The 22211-nt window shown below is 34.6% G+C and overlaps 1 protein-coding gene across 2 annotated transcripts in view; it reads left to right on the forward strand.

Annotated features, from left to right (window-relative positions):
• Positions 1 to 781: 781 nt before the first annotated feature.
• SH3BP5_1 (SH3 domain-binding protein 5) overlaps positions 782 to 22211 on the forward strand; it is a 28991-nt gene continuing 7561 nt past the window's right edge. The window contains exons 1-7 of one of the 2 annotated variants that reach the window (XM_051216500.1): positions 782 to 908; positions 2767 to 2883; positions 2938 to 3000; positions 3048 to 3335; positions 6544 to 6674; positions 7620 to 7662; positions 9995 to 10011. Coding sequence is in view for 1 of the 2 variants with exons in the window: in XM_035732759.2 (XP_035585839.2) it covers positions 2830 to 2883; positions 2938 to 3000; positions 3048 to 3335; positions 6544 to 6674; positions 7620 to 7662 (579 nt within the window). In the remaining variant the exon portion in view is untranslated. The remainder of the gene's footprint in view (positions 909 to 2766; positions 2884 to 2937; positions 3001 to 3047; positions 3336 to 6543; positions 6675 to 7619; positions 7663 to 9994; positions 10012 to 22211) is intronic. The other variant, XM_035732759.2, reaches the window with a different exon arrangement.

Below are 22211 nucleotides of genomic sequence, written 5' to 3' on the forward strand. Positions count from 1 at the left end.
CCTCAGTGCTACCGAGCCGTTAGTCTAACGAGAGTGAATGTTAAAATTTTAGAAAATATTATTTGGAAGGAGCTGTTTAAGTATCACGATGAAGACGGGACACTTTCAGAAAGTCAGCACGATTTACAATAGAATCTATCTGAATAATATCAAACTTGGCAGTTGCCGACAAATACTTCCAAGTGTATTGTGATGCATATTGGTCATCAAGGTACAGACACATACCTACATAGATAGCCTCTGCTTAAAGATAACAGTGAGCATGCGATAAAGGTCCAAAGAATGGCAATTATGCTAATTCCCGGAATAGCGAAGCTCCCGCATCATGTTAGACTAGCTAAAGGTAATCTAATGCAATTGTAATATAGAAAAAATAGAGGTGTCTTGATTACGGTTTCCAGCTAAATTTGAATTTGATGAGCCCTCAGCTTTTTGTCTTCCAAGACAGAGAATTTACGAGGACACTCAAAAAATGTTCACATACCAAGAGCAAATTACTTGTCTGTTGACTCTCGAATTTTATCGAGTCATCATCGAGCAGAATTCATTAATTCAACACTTGGCTGAAACTCTGGCTGTCGGATCTTTCAAAAGAAAGTTGGATCAATTGATAGACCATCGTTGCTGGGACTAGCACAGGTCATTAAACCTCGTGTCCTTTAAAAAATGAAACTGTATTATTACAGTTGAGTGATCAGACTACCATTCATTAAGAATTGCTAAAGTAACAAGAAGCGATCGCAAAGAATACAATCGGTTTATATAATATCGTCGCAAAATTATTGAAACTGAGTATATGTTGGATATTGGATGCGACCTTAGGTTTTGGCGGCTTATCCGTAGCTGTTCTCTATCTGGTGAGCTTTTAACCTGCTTGATTTCTAAGCTCTTCAGGATTTCTTTTGGGAGTAAGTTGCTGAATAAAGTTCGAAGTGTTTATTTAATAGAAGTCTAGTTGTTGGACTTTCTATTTATACAGAACGATGTTTTAAATCATATCGATGTGCCTTTTTATTTACGTCATAACGTAACCAAACCTTCTTAAGTAATCCCGTTTAGAGTACGGTGTACTGACATCCTCGGGCCAATTAACCGAAACTAAGATGACGCTTTAATTTTATTACTTATCAAGTGGAAATTAGCTATATTACAATATAGCTACATTTTAAGACCATATATGGTCTTAAAATGTTCGAAAACATTGGAAATAAACAACACACAACAGTAAAGTGAATTTTTGATGGTGCTTAGACGATAAAACATGACGTCGCCGCTTCCAAGGCAGACTTCTTAAATACTTGGTGTTATCTATCGCGTAATCTATAGTATTTAGTTAAGCTCCCCACTTTTAATCTCACTCCCAATCTCAAACCAAAGTTTCTCAGGTTTGTAGACAGGAAGGTGGCATAACATTGGACCATAGCTGGTGTCGTTCCGTTGTTGTTTCATTACTACATATTCTTAATTGTTTTACAGCTAGTTAGAGTTTCCTGATTGTCCGATTATTCTCCAAAAGTCGTCAGAACTGTATTTTCTTTCTTAGTAAAGGGGGGCACTTTGACTGTTGTGAAAACTCCCATTCATTCAATTTAATCAAACCATAACATAATTCAGTCAGTCAGTAACAACGCAGAACTTCGTACGTACGTACATCAGTTCGAGTTGCCACACCACATTAGCACAGAGACGCAGTTATCAATTCAAATCACGTAGTGGTAGAGGTAGTAAGAGTATAAGCAGTAATCGGAAAGATTAGGGTTTGGAAATGTTATTTAAAGAGTATAATTCAGTAAAATAAATTTGGGAAGAGAAAAAAAGAAACAAGGAGAAATCAGGAGATTAGAATTTGGAAGAACATCTTAAAGTATGTTCGGGGTGTTACTTCTAAATGTTTGGTCAAATTTACTTCTCTTAAACATATCCTTAATTATACAATCACATCGTTTCATATGAATACATAATAACAATGATCTTTGTTACTTGGGTCTTGTTTATCTTCTGGACGCGACTATTAACCTAAAATCTCCATTTTATCAGCTCATCAAGTTGGATAAATCATAGGTTATTAGTCCAATATGTTTCGTACACGTGTTATTCTTTCGTGTTTTTCATGCTTATCATGTCTTAAGATTCATTAATCGTTTGCTATTGGTGCAGGTTTACAAATCTAGCTTCAAGTATAATAAAGTTAATACACACTAAAATTTCCAGCCAGGTTTTTTGTTGTATCTGCATTGTTAATAAAATTCTGGAGATTTCAATCCTCTGGAAACAATTTTTGTACCAAAAGAATACTTATAGTACAAATTAGCCCAACAACCGTAGCATTAAAATTAATGGCTTTTGAATAATTACGCACTGTCATTGTCTCCCTAGTTCTCCTGTCAGTGTCAGTGTCAGCCTAAGTCTTCTAACTCATGAAAGTGTTTTGGTTCTTATAAACAAATATGGAAAACTAAACTTATATTTTTTATGTACATTTCCCTGTGTTAAGCTCTTCAGGGAATAAGTGTTGATTATTTTTGTTCAGTTAAAGTAGCATACAACTTAATTGTTGATTTGTTATGTGGTAAGATTAATTTTACTTTTTTGAGCAAATAAAAACAACACTGATCTTTATTTGGTGCCAGTTGTCGTTAGGATAAATCCCTTCATTAAATAGAGTTTACAGGTTTTAAAAATCTTAGTTCTTCCCGTAAATCCCTACTGTCTTTTTTTTAAACACGAAAAGCTCTTGATTAAAATGCAAAACTCTTTATCATGTAGGTACATATGAAAGTCAACAAGTCTTCCATATGGTGAGTCACTCGAAAACAGTGGGATTTTCTCATGAATCAATATCTTCATTATGACCAGTATACGCTTTCATCTCAAGAAGTTGAAGTAAGATAGTTTGTCTTGTTTTGTATTCATCAACTATTTCTTATCTTTGAATAGGTCCAGTTAGATATACTTAATAAAACATCTACACAGATTAATGATTTAGAAAGACGTTTGGAAGTAAGTGGAATACTCTTGTTTATTCATTCATGCATATTTTCATTTAGATTTCTCGTGATGCTTATCGTAAAGTTTTATCAGATCAGTCAGATAAATTGCAGAAATTAAGTAAAAAACTTGGTAAATGTATATTACGTACTCGACCATACAATGAATTGAAACAAAAGCAAACGCACTATCGTAAAGAAATTCAACTGGCTGCTTTGAAGTATGAAAACGCCATATCGACCTTAAATGCAGCTCGTGACACTCTGGCTAAATTGGAAGCATGTGTTTTAGAGCCTGGTGTTAGAGATCCAAACACATTGGAGTCTCTAAACCAAAGTATTACGGATGTGAGCCTCTTTTATTTTTACTGTGGTGTGATTTTGTTATTTTATTCGAACGGTTTAAGCTATACAGAAAAGATACGTGTGATAAAATCGAAATCAGATGTGAATTACCTCAAGATTTCTGTGTTATGTTTTTCTTATAAGTATTCTATATATTGGGCAAATTTTTCAGCAAAGTGAAACCTTTTGAATGTAATGGGTTCGTTTGAAAGTAACTAACCAGTTTTATTCAGATGCACTATAGATACACCAATTTGTATTTAGACTGCCAAAGTGTAATCTATCGAGGTTCGCTTATTTGTGTTATCAGCAGTGTTTAATCATAATCTTAGACCTATATCATGCCTACGTACATAGTCGTTTTTGCTATATTACACAGATATTACTAAAAGGAGTCTAAAATGAATTGACATGATGATTAATGGGTGGTCTAAGTTAAGAACATGTATTAGTTAAAATTTTATTCATAAAGTTAACTCCTGAGATTCTATTGTTCCTATGTTCTGAGCTTGAAAACTCAACACACTTGTGTAGTTGGAAGAGCCTCGCCTTTTTTGTGAGAGGTGATGATACTACTCGACCGCTCATATCACAGTAAAAATGAAAAAAGATCAAAGTGGGCAAATTGGAATGTTCCTATCTATTTATTTATCTGAACGCATAAACATTGGCACAAGAGGGCACTACATACATATGCGCCACACAATAACAATAAGGCAAATAGCAGTTGTCATTGATTTGTGTGGGGACTTTGATACTGTCCGTGTGTCAAAATCCAAGCAGGTCGTTTTACTAGGAGGCCACACACAGTCTTTGACCCAAACGTCTAATCCATTATTCAGTGGAGCAACTTTAAGGGATTCAGCCCTATGGTAGCCGGTGACTACAATAGGTTCATATTGCCTTTTGTTCCCTCGAGATCCTGAAGCTCATATAAACCATTGGTTTGGAATTAGGGTTTACCAACTTCCCTAGGTTGATCCTCCTCTACAACCAGTCGGGTAAAGCGTTGGACATTCGGTTTTCGTCCTTTCAATTCCATAAAAAACAGCCCCGTCACGAGAAGGCAGAGATTGGGACTCCCCTGTCAGTGGCTGTATATGCTTGACCATGTGAGAGCATTTTGAAGAGAGCGGATTCTCCCCAACCTCGGAAGTTCCAGGGTATTTGAGGGCAATGTCCACCTAAGCGGTTGAAGGTTGAGCTCTTCAACCACCACTAGTTCCCTCTATTATACAGCATTTGTTTCCATATGAAGCTTCTCTGTTAACTGTTCAGAGACATGAAAATGGGCCTCCTTTATTTCAATTTCGAGGTTGTGGGGATTTTCAGCCCAAGAGGATGATTTTATTAAAAAGATGTCAGAGGTAACATAAACACACTTTGTTGACCAGAACAGTAATAAGTTAAAGACTAGATAGAGTCAAATAGACTGACGTTTGGCATTACTCTGTAAAGCCATTGGGTGCTGTTTATAGCCGTACACGAAGCCACCGATTTCCTAATGCAGTCTTTTTTCGACATATTCGTAATCTTCTGTGTGGACAGCGAATCAGTTGCATTGGTGCAGAAATATTATCTCCACTGGAAACTTACACATGTTACTACATAATATATCACATTTACTAAATTCACTCGTACCATTCCAACTGGATTTGTTATATTTGTTTTTTTCACTACCGCCGATACTATTTCAGCTCTCTTACTAACCGTATTGTTCATCTTCTCTTCCATTAAAATGTTGAGTCGGGATCCAATGGCGCTAATGTCTAACTCCAACCAAACCTCAGTGGTTTAGAGATTAAGCGTTCGCGTGCGAGAACGAAGGCCCTGGGTTCAAAACCCGAGTAAAGGGTCGTGGATGCGCACTGCTTTGGTCTCCCATACTAGGACGAAGCGGCGTCCGGTGCTTCCAGGTTTTCAGTTGTGGTTTAACATTGATCGATTCATGATCTCAATCAAATCTGTGATTTGATTTTATATTCGTGGGAACCTGGTAGAATGCATTGTTTGTGGGTCACTGAGTTCATTAAAATCCTAGCACAAAAAACATCACTATATACGGGCTGTGAATAATCAATGGCATTTACTTTCTACTCACTTTCCCGTTTTTAATTAGACGACTTTTCCACAGCTTTCCAATCACCCATTATCAGTATTTGCAAATGAATTATTATCTAGTTCCTTTCATTGACACATCTGTATGTTGTACTAAACAATCAATTGGTGTAATTCACGCTTATCAAATACAGATTTATTTACTCGACTTTGAACTATACTTAGAGATAACCGAGATTCGAGCCTGAAATAGACTGGTTGAAAGTTGAGTGTCTTAACCAATATTTCATCTCTCTACATTAAGCTTTTATACTTATTTTAGTAGTATTTTTGTGGAATCTATTTTTCACAGATTGAAATCATGAGTCAGTTGAAGCTAGACATGGAAACACTGGACAGCCGTTTCGTCCTAGTATGGAACTCCTCAGCAGCGCGCATCCACGATCCCGCACCCTGCGGGGTTCGAACCCAGGACCTACTGGTTTCGCGCGCGAGCACTTAACCATTAGACCACTGGGCCGGCATCCAACGGTGTTAATGTCTAACTTCAACCAATCCACAAATTTGCACCACCTTATAGCATTGTCTTCAGTGGTTGAACTCCACTGGTAACGGCTTCCCACTAGAACTCCAGGAGTATCTCTTGAAGTCAGCCACTAGTGAGCAGTAGGTCCTCGGTTCGAATCCCGCGGGGTGCGGGATCGTGGATGCGCACTGCTGAGGAATCTATTTTCATTAGATTACATGCCGATTATTTTGTGGTCATTAGACAGAACACAGTTCTAGTTGGATAGTTAAATAACATTTTTTATCTATAATCCTACGCCTATAAAAATATTTGGCTTTCAGCAATTGATTGATCTATTTGAACTGCTCGTTACCTAATTCAGTTTTAGAAACCGAGTCATATTGGCTGTAGCAACAACAGCGGCATTATTTAAAGTGTAATTTATAGCCAAATACACAAACCTGTACCTATCTACATCCGTTTTTTTCTTGTTTTGTAAAAACAATGAAATCTAGTCAAATCATCAATACGTTGTTGAAATATGCATAGTAATTTTCATTTATTAGTGCCTAGTTATTCACCTTTCTTTATTACTAAGTCTTCATGCTTTTTTGCTTTTTATATTATTTCATGTCTACCATTTAGTTTAATAATGCTAACAAATCATTGAATAATGCCAAATTAGAACATGAGAAATTAATGGAAATTTATGCCACAAATGAACAATCACTTCGTTGTTTAGAGAAACGTCTTCGTTTCGATATTCAAAAAGCGAAGTGAGTTATCTTCTTAGATCTGTTATACATCAAGTGGTTTTTTTAGTAGGATCTTTTTTGATGTTTATCATTAAACATTTGAATGAAAGCTGCGAATCCCCAAGTTCTTTTTTTCTAACTGTTTCTTTAAAGTTCTTCATGAATGATACATTTGTCACTTTAAAAACGTCAAGTAATCTTCCCGAAATGTAAACCTGTTTTAATTAAATATGTTGTTGATAAACTATTTAGGGCAGTGACATAACATACGATCCAGTACATACATGTCGTCCGAACGACAGAGAAAAACCAAAACGTTGCGTAGAGAAGAAATCGATGTAATTTTTATGTCATTTACAATATAAAAAAAAACAAGTGTCTTAGGAAACGTGGTAACTACTTGATTGGTCCTCCCGCTCTCCCACATTGTCCATAAATTCCGTGTACTTATATTAATTGTTGCTTTGGTTGTTAGAATGGGCATCGGCCTCATAACTGCCGAAGTACTTCGGCTTTCACAATGAGGCGTCATAATTCTTCTAAATTAAGATCCCTCATCTTTCAGTACGGCATAAATGTTTTAAATTGTTTATTCTGATTAGCGTTTTTTCAGCATAATTGTTTTCTATGGGATGGGGTTGCTGAATCCATGGTCAACCGTTCTCTTTTACTTGGTCTTGAAACGGGCAGTAACCCTTGAGGAACTGTAGGCTGAGTTAATGACTAAGTATATGATTTATAAAAGTCGAATAACAATATCTGCTTTTCGAAGCCAACCAAAAATTTTACTAAATAAGTTGGTCAAAGGGGCAAAAGCATGAAATCTTAATCCTAACACCAAATGAAATCATTGATTCATATTTCTGATCAGTTTTAACTGAGATTAGTTTCTGATAAAAGTAATTTATGGATTATTATCAAAATCTATAACATGATTATTCTCCTCTTTATTTGTTATTTCTCTAGGCCTTACTACACCATGTATGATCATTTCATGTTGAAAATGGAGGTTAGTTCGTAGTTAGTCATTGTAAATATCTATTCACTTCACTTGAATTCATTATATCTTCCTAATTAAAGTTACTTATTTTTGTATAATCAATCATGCATTAAACTTATTCCTGATATTATAAATGTAGCTGTACAATTGTAATTTTCATTGATAAATTTCATCAGTTTAAAAATACCCTGAAAATTTCGACGTTGGGGAGAATCTGCTCTCCTTCTCAAAATGCTCTCACATGGTCACGCGTATGCACTCACTGACAGGGGAGTCCCAATCACTGCCTTCTGGTGACGGGGCTCTACTGAATAAAGGATTAGACGTTTGGATCAAAGGCTCTGTGTGTGGCCCTTTAATAAAATTACCGGCTTCAGTTTGGGTGTCCGGTCAGTAACCTAGCCACACAAATCAAATGACTTGTGTGGCACATATTTATTCGATGCCCCTTTGTACTAATGTTTATGTGTTTAAATAAATAAATTGATCAATAAATTTGATCAGTTTTAAGGCATCGTATTATTTCCGTAATTTCTAAATAATACTTTACTATTAAAGTCGGATTAAACTTCTTTATACTTAATGCATTAATTACTTATATCTGTTACCTGTCGTAGATGAGCATAGACCATCCAATAGGATTTATTAAATCGATCTTCATTTTGATAAGCAACGTGACTTGTCCATTTCCCATTTAATTAATACTATATAAACAAATGAAATTGTAAAGAACACTTAAAATACAGTTTTTTTTCCTACCAATCACTTATCACTCCTTCATTGCAAAATATAATTCATTTCGAGAAAAACAAATCAGTAACAATACAATGACTTAATACATCGATAATTGCCTATATGATTCTGACTGTAGAGAGTTTTTACAAACATCTCGAAAGTGAATTGGATAATTATCATCTACACTGCTACTATGTTTAGTATGGTTTCAGGAATTTCCACAAGCTCAAGGTTATCTGAAATACTGTAAATACCCTCGAGATTTTTGTATATAAACAAACCTTGAAATAAAGCGTTCATCCAACATTTCATGCCTTTCTTCTTGTATTCAAACTATCGTGTAGTTTCAGCCTGAAATTAGTAAAACAAAAACTTAGGAAACTGATTCAAGCGTTCAATTAAAAGATTTATCAATTCAATTTTGTGTATCTGAAATATTTAGTATACACTGCGGAGAACAATCTCAAATTTGAATATGACAGTTCTATAGCATTAATTAGTTTCTAATGTTTATTATTAACTTATTATGTCCATGATTTTTCTTTGTTTTTAAACGAATATTCGATAATATATACTAATCGATAGAGTAAATAAAAATAATATATTTGTAATATCCCAATGAGTAGAGAATAAATTCTCTGAAGAAGTGACTTACACTAAGTCACGAAACGTCAGAAAATCCAATTTTCTACTCATTGGGATATTACAAATATATTATTTTTATTTATAACAATCAACCCAATGCTCAATTTATTCGAAATTATCAAATCAAACCTTGGTAATGACACCTAATCGATAGAGTACTACTATTGATTTACATCCCTTCTTGCTTATTTTTTTTTATCTCTTTGAGATATTCTAATCGGAAGCTTATTAATTAGAAGTTGTTATACAATTTTGTTCTCTCTCTAAGCTGGTCACTTTTCATCAATATTCATTCCATTCAATCATCTTCGATAGTTTAAACTGAAATAGTAATTAATAAAGAAACTCTTTCATTCATATTCTCAATTTCGTTGATTTATATGCATAAATCATTGTGCTTATCAATGAATTGAATTTAAATATAGTCCTCGTCTTAATTCAGTCGTTAAAGTCACTGACTTCTAGTCTGAGCCATGTTTGTAGATGCAGACTACTTAGTTGCGGTTCGTGTGACTATCGTAACCAATGGTTGGAGACTCTGGGTGATATGGCCTAGAATCGATCACAATGGTGTCGGTGTGTACACTCTCTGTCTTCCCTTAAACTAGGAGATTAAAATTAGTCTATGCCTTTCTTTCTACGAACTAATTCCTTCTTGTATCATATCCTTATATCCAATCTTTATTTTGTATATCGCTACGATCGAAGTAACTATTTCTATGAATTTGCTGTTCGTCTTGTTGTGCTAATAAGGTATAGCAACTTGGACCGATGAATATGTGTGCCTGGTTCTACGTTGTAACTGACTGACTGACTGAATCGTCTTTAATCAGATTTATTACGATGATGTTAAGATTTCGTGTTTTGATTATAACAAATTCTTTTATTAGTCAATAAAACACTTTTCTAAACTTAACTATGTATCACTATTTTCTCATGACCAAAAAACAAAAACATACAGTTTCATAGAGAATATCGGTAAGATAATTTGCAGTGTACGGTGTGTTAAAGCTAACCGTCATGAAATTATTCATTCCCACATATTCATCCTACTATCCATATAATCATCTCATTGTTTTGTGTTGTATTTTTTTCTGCTTTTTCATCCCTGATAAATCCCTATAAAACAACAAAAACGAGGAAACCTATTTGTTTCATGTAAAACCTATCAATTGTTCCCTTAATCATTTTATGGATAGAAATGACACTAGAAACTGTAGTTCTTATTTTGTTCTATTAAAGTTATGTACACAATATCATATGGTTGTTATGATAACAAATAGATTTCTACTAGATGAATAGTCAGATTATCTTTCGAGTTGACTGTTTTACCTATGAGTAGTGATTTCAGTTTTCTTTCTTTCAAAAATTTTATCGTAACTATAGAAGAATCAGTGAATTGTTGATTATTTCACAAATTCTTGGTTATACTTAAATGGTGTGTAGGAATAATAATTCAGAATAATCAAGCATGTTTCAGATCTAGACGTTAGTTTTACTCTTTTTGAAATTCTAAAATATTGGCTTATATTATAAATATGCAACTTTAACTGTTCACTAAAAGAGGTATCTATGAAATAGTATCAAACTATTGTAGTCGAGATTTCTTGTCGTATTACACTTAACAGGTTATGGTGTATCCACCTAAGCCATTTGGCAAACCCTGATTCCAAACCAATGGTGCACATGGGCTTCAGGATGTTGAGGGAACAAAAGACGTATGAGCCTATTTTCGATCACTGGCTACCATAGGACTGCATCTCCTGATGTTGCTGTACTGCCTTGTGGATTAGACTTTTAGGTCAAGGGCTCTGGATGTTGTACTTTAATAAAACAACTTGCTTCGGTTTGGGCGTCCTGGTGGTATTCTAACCGCCACACAAATCGAATAATTTTGAGGTGAATGTGTATTTGGTTCCCCTTTGTACCAATATTTATGTGTTCAAATGAATAATAGATAGATAGCGTCTAAATTCGAGACATAAAGTAATAATTATCGGCATACTTTATGCTGTTCATTTTTGTGTTTAATCCCTTCTGAGGTCATATTCTGTAAGGTGTAGTAATTTGCTCTGTTAACTTCCTAAAGATTATTATTTTGTTGTAAATTTCCTTTTGTTTCTGGAATGCATAAGTAATATAGTTTTGTTTATTGAAAATTTTGATTTAATACTATCTGGTTAATGTCGAAAATATTTGAATTCAGCTTTTCACTAATCTCTATCTATTCGTAATTAGCTGCTTGATATAATTTAGGGGTATAGATAACCTCTGATTAGTAAATAATGTTCGTAGATTGCTGAAAGTCCAGTTGGACAAAATCATTCAGTTAATTTAAAGTTAGGTATATCTATATGTTGGGGTGATCCAGAAAATTGCTTGCCACATACAAACAAGCATCAGGAAACACTAAGAAGCGTTTCATTAAATCAGCGTTTAACTTGAAGTTTTAGCCAAAAATATCAAGGAAGCGAAACGTCACATGCAGAGGCTCTGACTGGTTGTCTGCTACACTGCTACTATGTTTAATAGCATTCCAGAATTTTCTAGCGACCCAAGGACATTTAAAATATTATAAAAACCCTGTATTTTCTGTATTAAAATGAACCTTGGAGTAAACTACTCGCATACTTTGCGTCTTCTCTCTCGTTGTTCAGGTCACTGTATATTTCTAGCTTGGGGCTTACAGAATAGCTTAGGAGACGAATTTAGCGTTCAATCCGCAAGACTTATCACTATAAGTCTAAGTACAGCCTCTGTACCATGAACTCATGAACATAATTTCGTCTGGTTCGATAAAAATAAACAAAACGCTAATGCAAAATCCCATAATAGGTCAATTCGATCATCTTGAATCATTTTTGTTTAGTTTTGAGTGATTTTTCAAAATCATTCACAAATTTTATTCAAATCAGTTAATATAATTGTAATTGTAAGGAGGTTTATACTTACAATAATATTTGGTGTTCTAAAGAAATACATATAACATTTGATCTTTACTATATCCCTAGGATGAAAAAGTAACATTATATAATATTCAACAAAGAATTAGTACACATTGAAGAGTGTCTTATAAAAAGTGAATATCCAAAGATTATTGATTATGAAGTTCACAAAGTTACAAGTAAACAGTTGTTAATAAAGCAACATATCTTTGTCAATATAGGGGTTGTGGAGATTATTAGATTTTTAATTGAGATCATGAACCGATTGATGTTAGACCACTATTGAAAATCTTTAAGCACTAGACGGCCGTTTCGTCCTATTATGAGACTCCTCACCAGTGCGCATCCATGTCAGGTGGAGACAGATCACCTATCTCAGTACAATCGAAGATGGTCACGCAATTTCGTGGATTGGTCGAGGTTAAACATTAGCACTGTTGGATGCCGTCTCAGTGGTCTGGAGGTTAAGTGTTCGTGGGCGAGACCGAAGGCCCTGGGTTCGAATCCCGCGAGCGGGATCGTGGATGTGCACGTCTAAGGAGTCCCACAATAGCACGAAACGACCGTCCAGTTCTTCCAGATTTTTAATGGTGGCCAACCATCACTCGGTTCACGATTTCAACTAATTATCTACGTCAGTCTTGCATTCAGAGGGGAGGTCTCAGATAGAAAGTTTCGGTTCAGTGTATAACCCAAGATATTCCTTTAAATCTATCAAAAGTGGATCTATACCTTTTTGAGGTCCCCCTAATGTATTTAAGAATTTACATGTACTTGCAGATAGAAGTATGTAGGGAGAACTAAAAGAAAAGCATCAACATGGTTTCGTGAACATTTTCCTCATTGTTTGTGTTTGAAAGGAAGTAAAGTATTCACAGATGTGATTACTAGATATTTGATGGACAGTAGACATAATGAGGATATCCTAAAGTGGTTCGAAATAAATGATAAGAAGGGGATAGCATTGCTACTCTGCTGTTTAGAAGCCAATAGAATCAAGCACTTTCCACCTGACTTCTTCACACAAATAGAAGATATGGTAAACCTCTCATTGCCATGAAAATGTTTGTCAATTACATTATTCATTTAATGTATTTTATAACTTAAACTCAAAAGTATCACTGACGTTAATCCACATATAACATTTGTCCCGTTTTATTACATAATATCATCCTTCCTAATTGTTACATCCTTGATCTGTCTATCCAATAATTTACCGGAGAGAACGTGTCTCGATCTCGACAAAGTCCTTGACACTATAGGCTAACTTGTTTAACCTTAAGGCTACGATGCGTAAGTCCGAATTGAGATTAATTACCTTGGATAGAGAGATGGAAACTATTCTACCACTTAACTGGTTGGCAAACGAGAGAGAGAGAAGACGAGTCAACTGAAACCCTACTCAGTTTATTCCCAATTCTGTTTCTAACTCCGATTCGAATTAATGTAAGAAGATATATGAATAAATAGATAACTAACATGGCCACAACGTATAAACTATTCGAATACTGCAGTTATGTCCAATTTGGTCATTAGAGTAGGAAAATAGTACATCAAAAGTTACATTTAAATAACAATAACTTTGGAATAGAAAAAGATATGGCAATGCATCATACATCAAACGAAAGCTTATGATTTATGAAATAAACTGGGGATAAAACTAAATATCCATATTTTATAACCTTTGAATGAAGTGAAATACCCCCCAAAGCTTCTATTGTTTGTCATGATTTCTTTGATTCTATGTTGATATCACTCATAAATTATGTAAACTTTAATCATTTGAATCTTTAAAAAAAAAGTTTTTTTCATCACAACATTATTCATTTCTTTTTGTAACTTTTACAGAACACACTGTATTATAGCACAAAATTTGTTTGTTTGTTGGTTGGTTGGTTAATTTTTTTTTTTTTGGGAGGGGGGGAGGTGGTCATTTTTTTTGTTTTGTTTCATCCACTCTTAGGTATATTGAATATCATGGCAATTATGTTTTACTTTAAGCTTATACTAACGTTGATTTTCTTTTTGTTTCCATGGTGTATTACTGGTGTAAAAATTAATATTAATCACTATTGAAATTTGAAAGATCTTATACTGAATTTTTGTTGTTGTTGTTGTTGTAAAAAAAAACAAACGGAATGTATATGTTTTCTAATTTTTATTAAGTTTCAGTCATGTTGTAAATTGATCTTATTCTTTGAACAATTAGACCACTAACTTTCATTATACTGTAATTGAAGTAACCACTTCTATGAATTTTGATGTTTATATTGTTGTGTTATTGGTATGTGACAACTTGAACCGTTACATATATATATGCCTTGTCCTACGTTGTTGCTGAATAACTGTGACACTGACCTCTTAATCGTTTCGGAAAGTCTTCTACTCTTGAAATGTGAAGAGAAAATAAAAGATAGGTAGTATTGTAGTGAAGGAGAACACAGGTGAGGACAACCGAAGTATATTTAGCACAAAATTACAGAGTTACTTGGTAAAATAGAAAAATCATACTATAATACTTAATTTGCAAAATGTTCAATAATTGTCTCGAACTTTGTTGTTTTTGCATTTCCATACTAATTGCTTTCTATTCCCGCTCTTCCTTTTTTGATCTTCTGCTGCCAGACATTACATTCTTGACTCGCGTCATATACTACTTATATCAATATAAGTAGCGCACACCACAGTATGGTGAAAACCTTACTTTAAAGAATGGTCCATTTACATGAAACAATGGTATTTATAAAATGATATGTTATCTTAAGTTTATAAAAGCTTTTGGAAAATATTTAATAGTAACCAATAATTTTATAGTCAAAATAATAAAAATATTCGTCCTTTTTTACAGAGTCTTTCTAGACATTTACAAAGAATAATAATTCTTCGAACTATTTTCAGCATTTTATCGGGCCGTGGTACAGCCGAGAGTGGGGAGAGTCCGCTCACCCTCATGGCCACGCGTATATAGCCTCTGCCAGGGAAGTTCTACTCACTGCCTTCTCGTGGCGGGGGTGTTGTTTACCGAATTGAGAGGACGAAAACCGAATGTCCGGCGCTTTAACCGGGTTGGTGGACATGGAGAGTCCACCTTGTGGAGTTGGAAAACTCTAATTCCAAACCACTGGTGCACATGGGCTCCAGTATTCTGAAGGAACAAATGGCGTACGAACCAATCGTTAGTCACAGGCTGCCATGGGAATGCATCTCCTCACGTTGCCCCATTGACTTGTGGATCAGACCTTCAGGTCGAAGGCTCCGAGTGTGGCCCCCTAAGAAAACCACCTGCTTCGGTTTGGGCACCCGGGCAGTATCACAGCCCTCACACATATCAAATGAGATTTGTGTGGCGCATATGTTTTTGGTGCCTCCTTATACGAATATCTATGTATTAAAATAAATAATAAAATAATAAATTTTATCGGGCTTTGAAAACCTTTTTGAAAAATTATCAACTGGATTCAAATAGTTAACTGCTACAATTTCAACTCTATCACTATAAAATTGAATCTATATATGATATGTTTGCTAAACCATTATTTTATCTACTGGAATGTGTAATTTTGACTTGAGTATAAGTAAGGGTACCTGTGTGGTTGCGCCACAGGATTGTAGCGTTAAATTCTATACGGTATCTGGTTCTCCTGTGAAGCGGGATTCAGCCGTACTATTTAGGTTACAAATTTTAGGCTTGGGAAGTGTCTGGCTCTCCTGTTAAACAGGATTGATCTGTACTGTTTAGGTTGTCACGTGAAAGCCTGGTTTGTGTGTGGTTCTCCTAAAAACCAATGTAAAACTACCCTGGCCCATAAGGGTATATTATATAAGTATAACTATAAGTAAATTACAAAATAGCTAATTATGACTAGATTGGGATATAACATCAGTCCATGATATATTCACCATTATTTGGTTTCAATGATGTGAAGTAGTGGTCTTAAACTCAGAACGACACTTCAGTACCTGTTGTGGCTTGAAACTCTAATAGATATCACATGTTAAAGCCATTAATCAAAATTCTAATTTTTCTCCATGCTATGTCTACTATTTATTCTGTAACCTAGTACTCTATACTTAAGAAATCCCATGTCTGACCAGCACCCTTAACCTTAAACCCAATGCAAAGCAAACTCCTATTAACCCGCTATACCTAAACATTTCTGTATCCCTTTGAGTTAAAGAAGGAATTCAACATCCAGTCTCTGTTATTATTCGATTTAAATATGACTCAAAATGCATAAAATAATATAATTGAAATGATTGACCACACAACACATCAAATAATATGAAATCATATTTTAAACACAATCATACCATAATCGGTAGTAGGTGAATCAAATAATAGATAGTTAGTTAGTAATACTAAGGGAATAGTAAAACGTATAGTAATGGTCAATAGGTCTGGTCAAAGCTTATAATAATAGGAATATAGAGATGCAACATTACAGTTATTTATTAATTATATAATAAAAAAAGATATACAGAATATTAATAATCCGAAAAATAGTTCCCAATGTTTCAAATTTCTTAATATTGGTCCCTTTCTAACAGAACCATTCACAATAATGTAGATAAATTCATTCAATACTATATCTTCATTATTCCTTATTTACCCGTATTCATCTTTTCTATTTTACAATCATCCTGTCAATAGTCTCCTTTTGTGTATGTGTGTGTGTGGTTGTCAAATATATACACTTAAACTAATTCATCCTTTACAGGGTTCCACATTGTTGTGCAAATATCAGCTCACGTAATTACTACACAGTTAGTCAAAATAGCATAATGTATAGTGATGTTCGACTCTTAGTTTTATTGAGTGAAAATCGGACCGTTCTGATCAATAATACACTATTAGACCAGTAAAATATTAGCGTACTATGATGAAGATCCAGATGCAGAATCTGGACCTATTTGGCAATGAGTTCATGATAAAAGGAAATGTAATATCTGTTATGGGAAAAGGTAAGTCAACAAATGATCACTTTTGTACTCAAATAATTTCCATTGGATTAGTGAGGCTTTAAATTTAGTTAGTCCAAACAAACCTTTTTCTTTATTGATAACCAGTTCACTAAATCATTTTTCAATGCAAATATAATCAATCTGCTGTTAGAAAAGGATCCATTCTGATCGTGTCAATCATGGAGTCGAATCAATGCGACCTTAAAAAGCTCATTCTAAGAAGAATATGTAACTCGGTTAAATAAAATTCTTCATTCTCCGTCTAACCCAATGGATTTTACTGGCTACCCTTGTAGTGAGTTGGAAAAATGGTTCAAGGGGCACATAGACTAATAAGTAGCATCAGTTTTGATAGTCATGGACTTTTGTATTTATCTGTACAAAAAGGTATAAACTTCCTGGTTGGTATTCACTAGCAATTCTTAGCCTTTGTCCGGAGACCTCGCGGTAACATAGCTAGACATAGACTGGAGTGAGGTAGATTCATTTATTTTCCAACGTTCTGTTAGATCTTCAGTTTTGGCAGTATCCAGCACTAATTCTTCAGCTTCATGTTTTTCTTCCAAACTATATTCTCTATATTTTCAAATTTTCCATTGTCATGGACACTACTGGTGCATATTTTTGTTAGATATTGACTGACTAGCTGATGTATGGTACATTTGTGGTACATACTACTTATGTCTATAGATATAACTAGTATGTCACACCAATCGGAAGTGGAAATCATGGCATTGACATCAGATAAAATGAATGAAAATACGGGTAAGGATGGCCAATTTATTACTTTAAGACAGAATTACTGAGTTCTTTGGTAAATGGTGAAAACCATACAATAAACACTTCATTTCCAAATTTCCATCATTTGTCTATACGATTCTTCCAATTCACAATTCCTTTCTATTTCTGTTTCTGTTCTCATTATCTTGAACTTTTTAGCCTTCTGCTGCCAGATTTTCCACTTCAGTTCTGATGTTACATACTACTAATGTCTGTCGACATAATTAGCATACACCATACAGTTACAATAATTTGTGTAGTGATTAACATCAATCGTGTTTACTACCATTGTATATATAAGATCTTGTCAAACATTTTTATCAGTATTGGTTTTTCTTAAATTTCATTAACTAGTTGAATACTTCGTATCTACAAACCTACCTACCTACCTACCTACTCACCTACCTTCCTACCTACCTACCTATTTAATACAAAAATGAGCTTGAATGAAACTTTGGTTAATGGTTAATTTGGCATTAATATTTTTTCAAAATCAGATTATAGTTTATTATTTGATGTTTTGTTTATCATTTTAATGGGTTGACAACTATCATTTCTTATCCTTGTTCAATGGTTTATCATTAATTTAAACAAAGTGTACGCACGTACACATACACACACACACACACTGACCTCATTGTGAATTGTGTCATCTGTTTGATTGAAGTTTGAAAAAACAAGTTGGTTATTATCGTCAATTGAATTGGTCATTTTTATATTTGTCTACTGTTCATATATCTTTCTCTCTCTCTCTCTCTCTTGTTTACTACATAAATATACACCTACAGTAAGATGATTTCTTATCGAAACAAAATTAACGTCGATCGATATAGATTGAAGTTAGAAATTGTATTATCTTTAGATCTGACTTCTTTGTTTACTTGATGTATGTATAATACAGTTACTATTTTGTTACACTATTCAATCAATTTATGGTTGGTGTTTTATGTATTGTTGGTGAGACTATAATTTATGGACGACGCTAGACTGACCTTGACGATGTCCACTTAATAACTAAGATCAAATGAGGGTTATAAATCAATGTTTGCAATAAGGATTATGATTTACAGTTGATGGTTAGGGATAAGGATTAGATTTAGAGTTTTCATTACGAACTGACATCAGCTATAATGCCAAAATGGTATTTAGCTAAATGGATGAATGAATTTCGTGCCAAAATCTAATACCTAATATCATAAATCTGACTGGTTTGTCCATCAATTATAGTCTCGTCGTATTGTTTTTCATGTACATACATATATATTAGAATAATGTTTTTTTTAAAGGATTGAAATCATGAGTCAGTTGAAGCTGGACCACCATTGAAAACCTGGAAGCACTGGACGGCCGTTTCGTCCTAGTATGGGACTCCTCAGCAGTGCGCACCCACAATCCCGCACCCCGCAGGACTCGAACCCAGGACCTACTGGCTTCGCGCGCGTGCACTTAACCATTAGACCACTGGGCCGGCATCCAACGGTGTTAATGTCTAACTTCAACCAATCCATGAAGTTGCGCCACCATATACCATTGTCTTCAGTGAGCTGATATCTCACAACAGACCTGGTTGAACTCCACTGGTAACGGTTTCCCACTAGAACTCCAGGAGTATCTCTTGAAGTCAGTCACTGGTGAGCAGTTGATTAAGTGCTCGCACGCGAAGCCAGTAGGTCCTGGGTTCGAATCTCGCGTGGTGTGGATTCGTGGATGCGCACTGCTGAGGAGTCCCATACTAGGACGAAACGGCCGTCCAGTGCTTCCAGGTTTTCCATGGTGGTCTAGCTTCAACTGACTCATGATTTCAATCTGTGAAAATTTCTAAAGTCTCCACAAACCCGTTCCGATTTTTTTTAAAAATTGAATGAAGTAAATATCCATTTAATTACTGTTTAATTATCCATAAGTGATACAGTTAAACTATATATATATATAGTCAAATAATTTGATATGATTATTCATTTATTTTACTCATCTATCAAGAAGTAGTTGAACCAATTGGCGTTCTCTTCTTTCTGAAGCCACTAGTCACCAATATCTGAATTTATATGGATCATTGTCACCGTTAAAAATGTTATGAAGGTCTTACTAGGTTTGGCAGGATTAATAGTTGATGTTTGTATTTGTTTGTTGATGCATATTCGTATTTAGATCGAGTATATATTCCTTGTGGTGCGGCGTACCGAGCATGAAGTTGATGAGACCTCATTAAAAAAACTCTTCCTTTTCTATCAAGAAGACTCAGTTTCCGAGGCACCTAAACCCAACACTTGGATATTTTTGTGGGAAGACATTCGAAACCTATGGGTCTTGGTGCGCGTGCACCGCACCTGGAATTAGTATATTGTATATGTATACCGTTTACAGGTTTTCACCCATGCATCCCATGGCATGCACACAAGATACTCGCTCCTTGGGATGGTCGGTGGTCACCACTCCATTTGTATTAACTACCTCAATCTGGCACTTATACTTTACATACATACCAGAGATACATTAGCTTGCGCTCATGCACATAATATTCACTTGGGCATAAGTGTCGTTAAGAGAGGACCAATGGTCTCCACTTCCTTCGTTTGTATTTGCTATACCTCTTTTTGTACAGACCTTTTTCAACAGAGAGCAGACTTTGTATTCCGACTCATCCAACCGCGCCCGGTGGGTACACTGCACAAGCCGAGACTCTTGTAGTTTACATATATAAGCATGCATAAATGTCAGTCCTTTACGGTTTTATTGCCTTAAAGTGTGATCTTCGAGTAATCTAGTTTACGACATAGTAGTGTGTCAGTTCGTCGACCACCCGAGTTAGCTCATGTGATTTCTTCGATTACCAAACAGTATCTTGTCGTAAATTGTTTCGTATTCATTTTATTTTTAAATATCTAATGAGATGAAATTCATTCCATTCTGTTTTTATGATATGTGTATATTTATTTATATTATCATACGTCATGGTTATACAATTACAAAAAAAAACGTTTTGTTAAATCTTGACCTTTTGGAATATATGTGTATTATATTCACGTTTCTAACAAAAAAAAATAGCATGGATACTTGTTTATGTGAACTTTTGATCTTTCCTTCTTGACTAAGTTGTACTTAATTATTGATTTATTAGGTCAATCGGTCAGTCTGTCAGTTAGTCAGTATACCCTAAAGTTGAATAGGTCTATTAAATTCTTATTCCATGTTCATATGATCTATTTATTGTTGTTGTTGTTACGTTGTTTTTAATGAACAATTATCTGTTTTATTTTGTACCATTGTGATTAAGATTTTGAAATCTCCTCTTGTTACATTTATGTCTTAAAGTTGTATAATTTAAACATTTTTTTCTCCAGTTTACATTTGTAGATAATGATATTACACTACATTTTGTCATACTAATACTTATGATATAATGGCGTTTATAATCTATGTAGTTGATATAGTGTAGATATCTCGAATTTTCGGACGAAGATAAAAAAAAAACGAGACATCTCACCGTCTTTTTTTATAACTGTCAGCATGGACTGTTCATTGAACGGCAGAAAGTATTGGATAGGTATCTGTCTCATCCTAGTATGGGACTGAGTTATGTGTGTATCTACGACTGCACCATTGGAGGTTACACTCTGGACCTACAGTCTTGTATACGAATACCCAACCTTTAGATCATATCCGATGGTTTATGTGTTTAACTTAAATCAATTCCTAAAGTCTCACACCCAGCATGCTTGAACTCTATTGATTAAGATTTATTGATTTCCCTTGAAATGTTACTAAAAATATATGTAATAAAGCCGAAAATCCAAATGAAATATCATAGTTTTACCTGAATTACCATGATACGACAGAACTACTGCAATACATCTTGAAATTACACAGAATTAAAGCATTCTATAGCCACAAATAACACTCGAAATTGTTTTCGTTCGAATAAAGGAAAGTATCTCTTTCAAATTAACACAGAATCATGTCTTCAGATTAGATTGTGTTCATGTGTTAGGAACTCTAATAGTCCAAATAATCTTATAGAACTCGAAAAATTAATAATCAAATCAGTAATAAGTCATTACGTGGTATTTTCATCAGCCATCGAATCAATATTACGATAGAACAATGAGAAGACGGAGTTGATCTGAAAAATGTGATGTATTTGCGCTATACATTTCGAACAATTTGGTCACACATATACTTGTTGAACCCTCTTGTCCCAACCACCCTGGATAAGAAAAATTGGTTGAAGGTGAAATTGGTTGACGTTGCTCACCACTTTCACGGATCTCAAGTCAGACAAACGAGTATTTTGACTCCTAAACATTTCGCTGCGTTAAAAAACCTCCAAAGTAGGTCAGATATTGTGATCCTCAGACCTGACAAAGGTTCTGGGGTGGTCGTTATCAATAAATGTGAATATGAAGAAAAAATGTTATCTATACTGGGTGATCAAAGTAAATTCTTACAGGACGTTTCTTCTAATATTAATGTCAGAAAATTGGAATCCAGAGT

Source organism: Schistosoma haematobium, chromosome 4 (assembly GCF_000699445.3).
Source record: "Schistosoma haematobium chromosome 4, whole genome shotgun sequence".
In the NCBI taxonomy this organism is placed as follows: domain Eukaryota; kingdom Metazoa; phylum Platyhelminthes; class Trematoda; order Strigeidida; family Schistosomatidae; genus Schistosoma; species Schistosoma haematobium.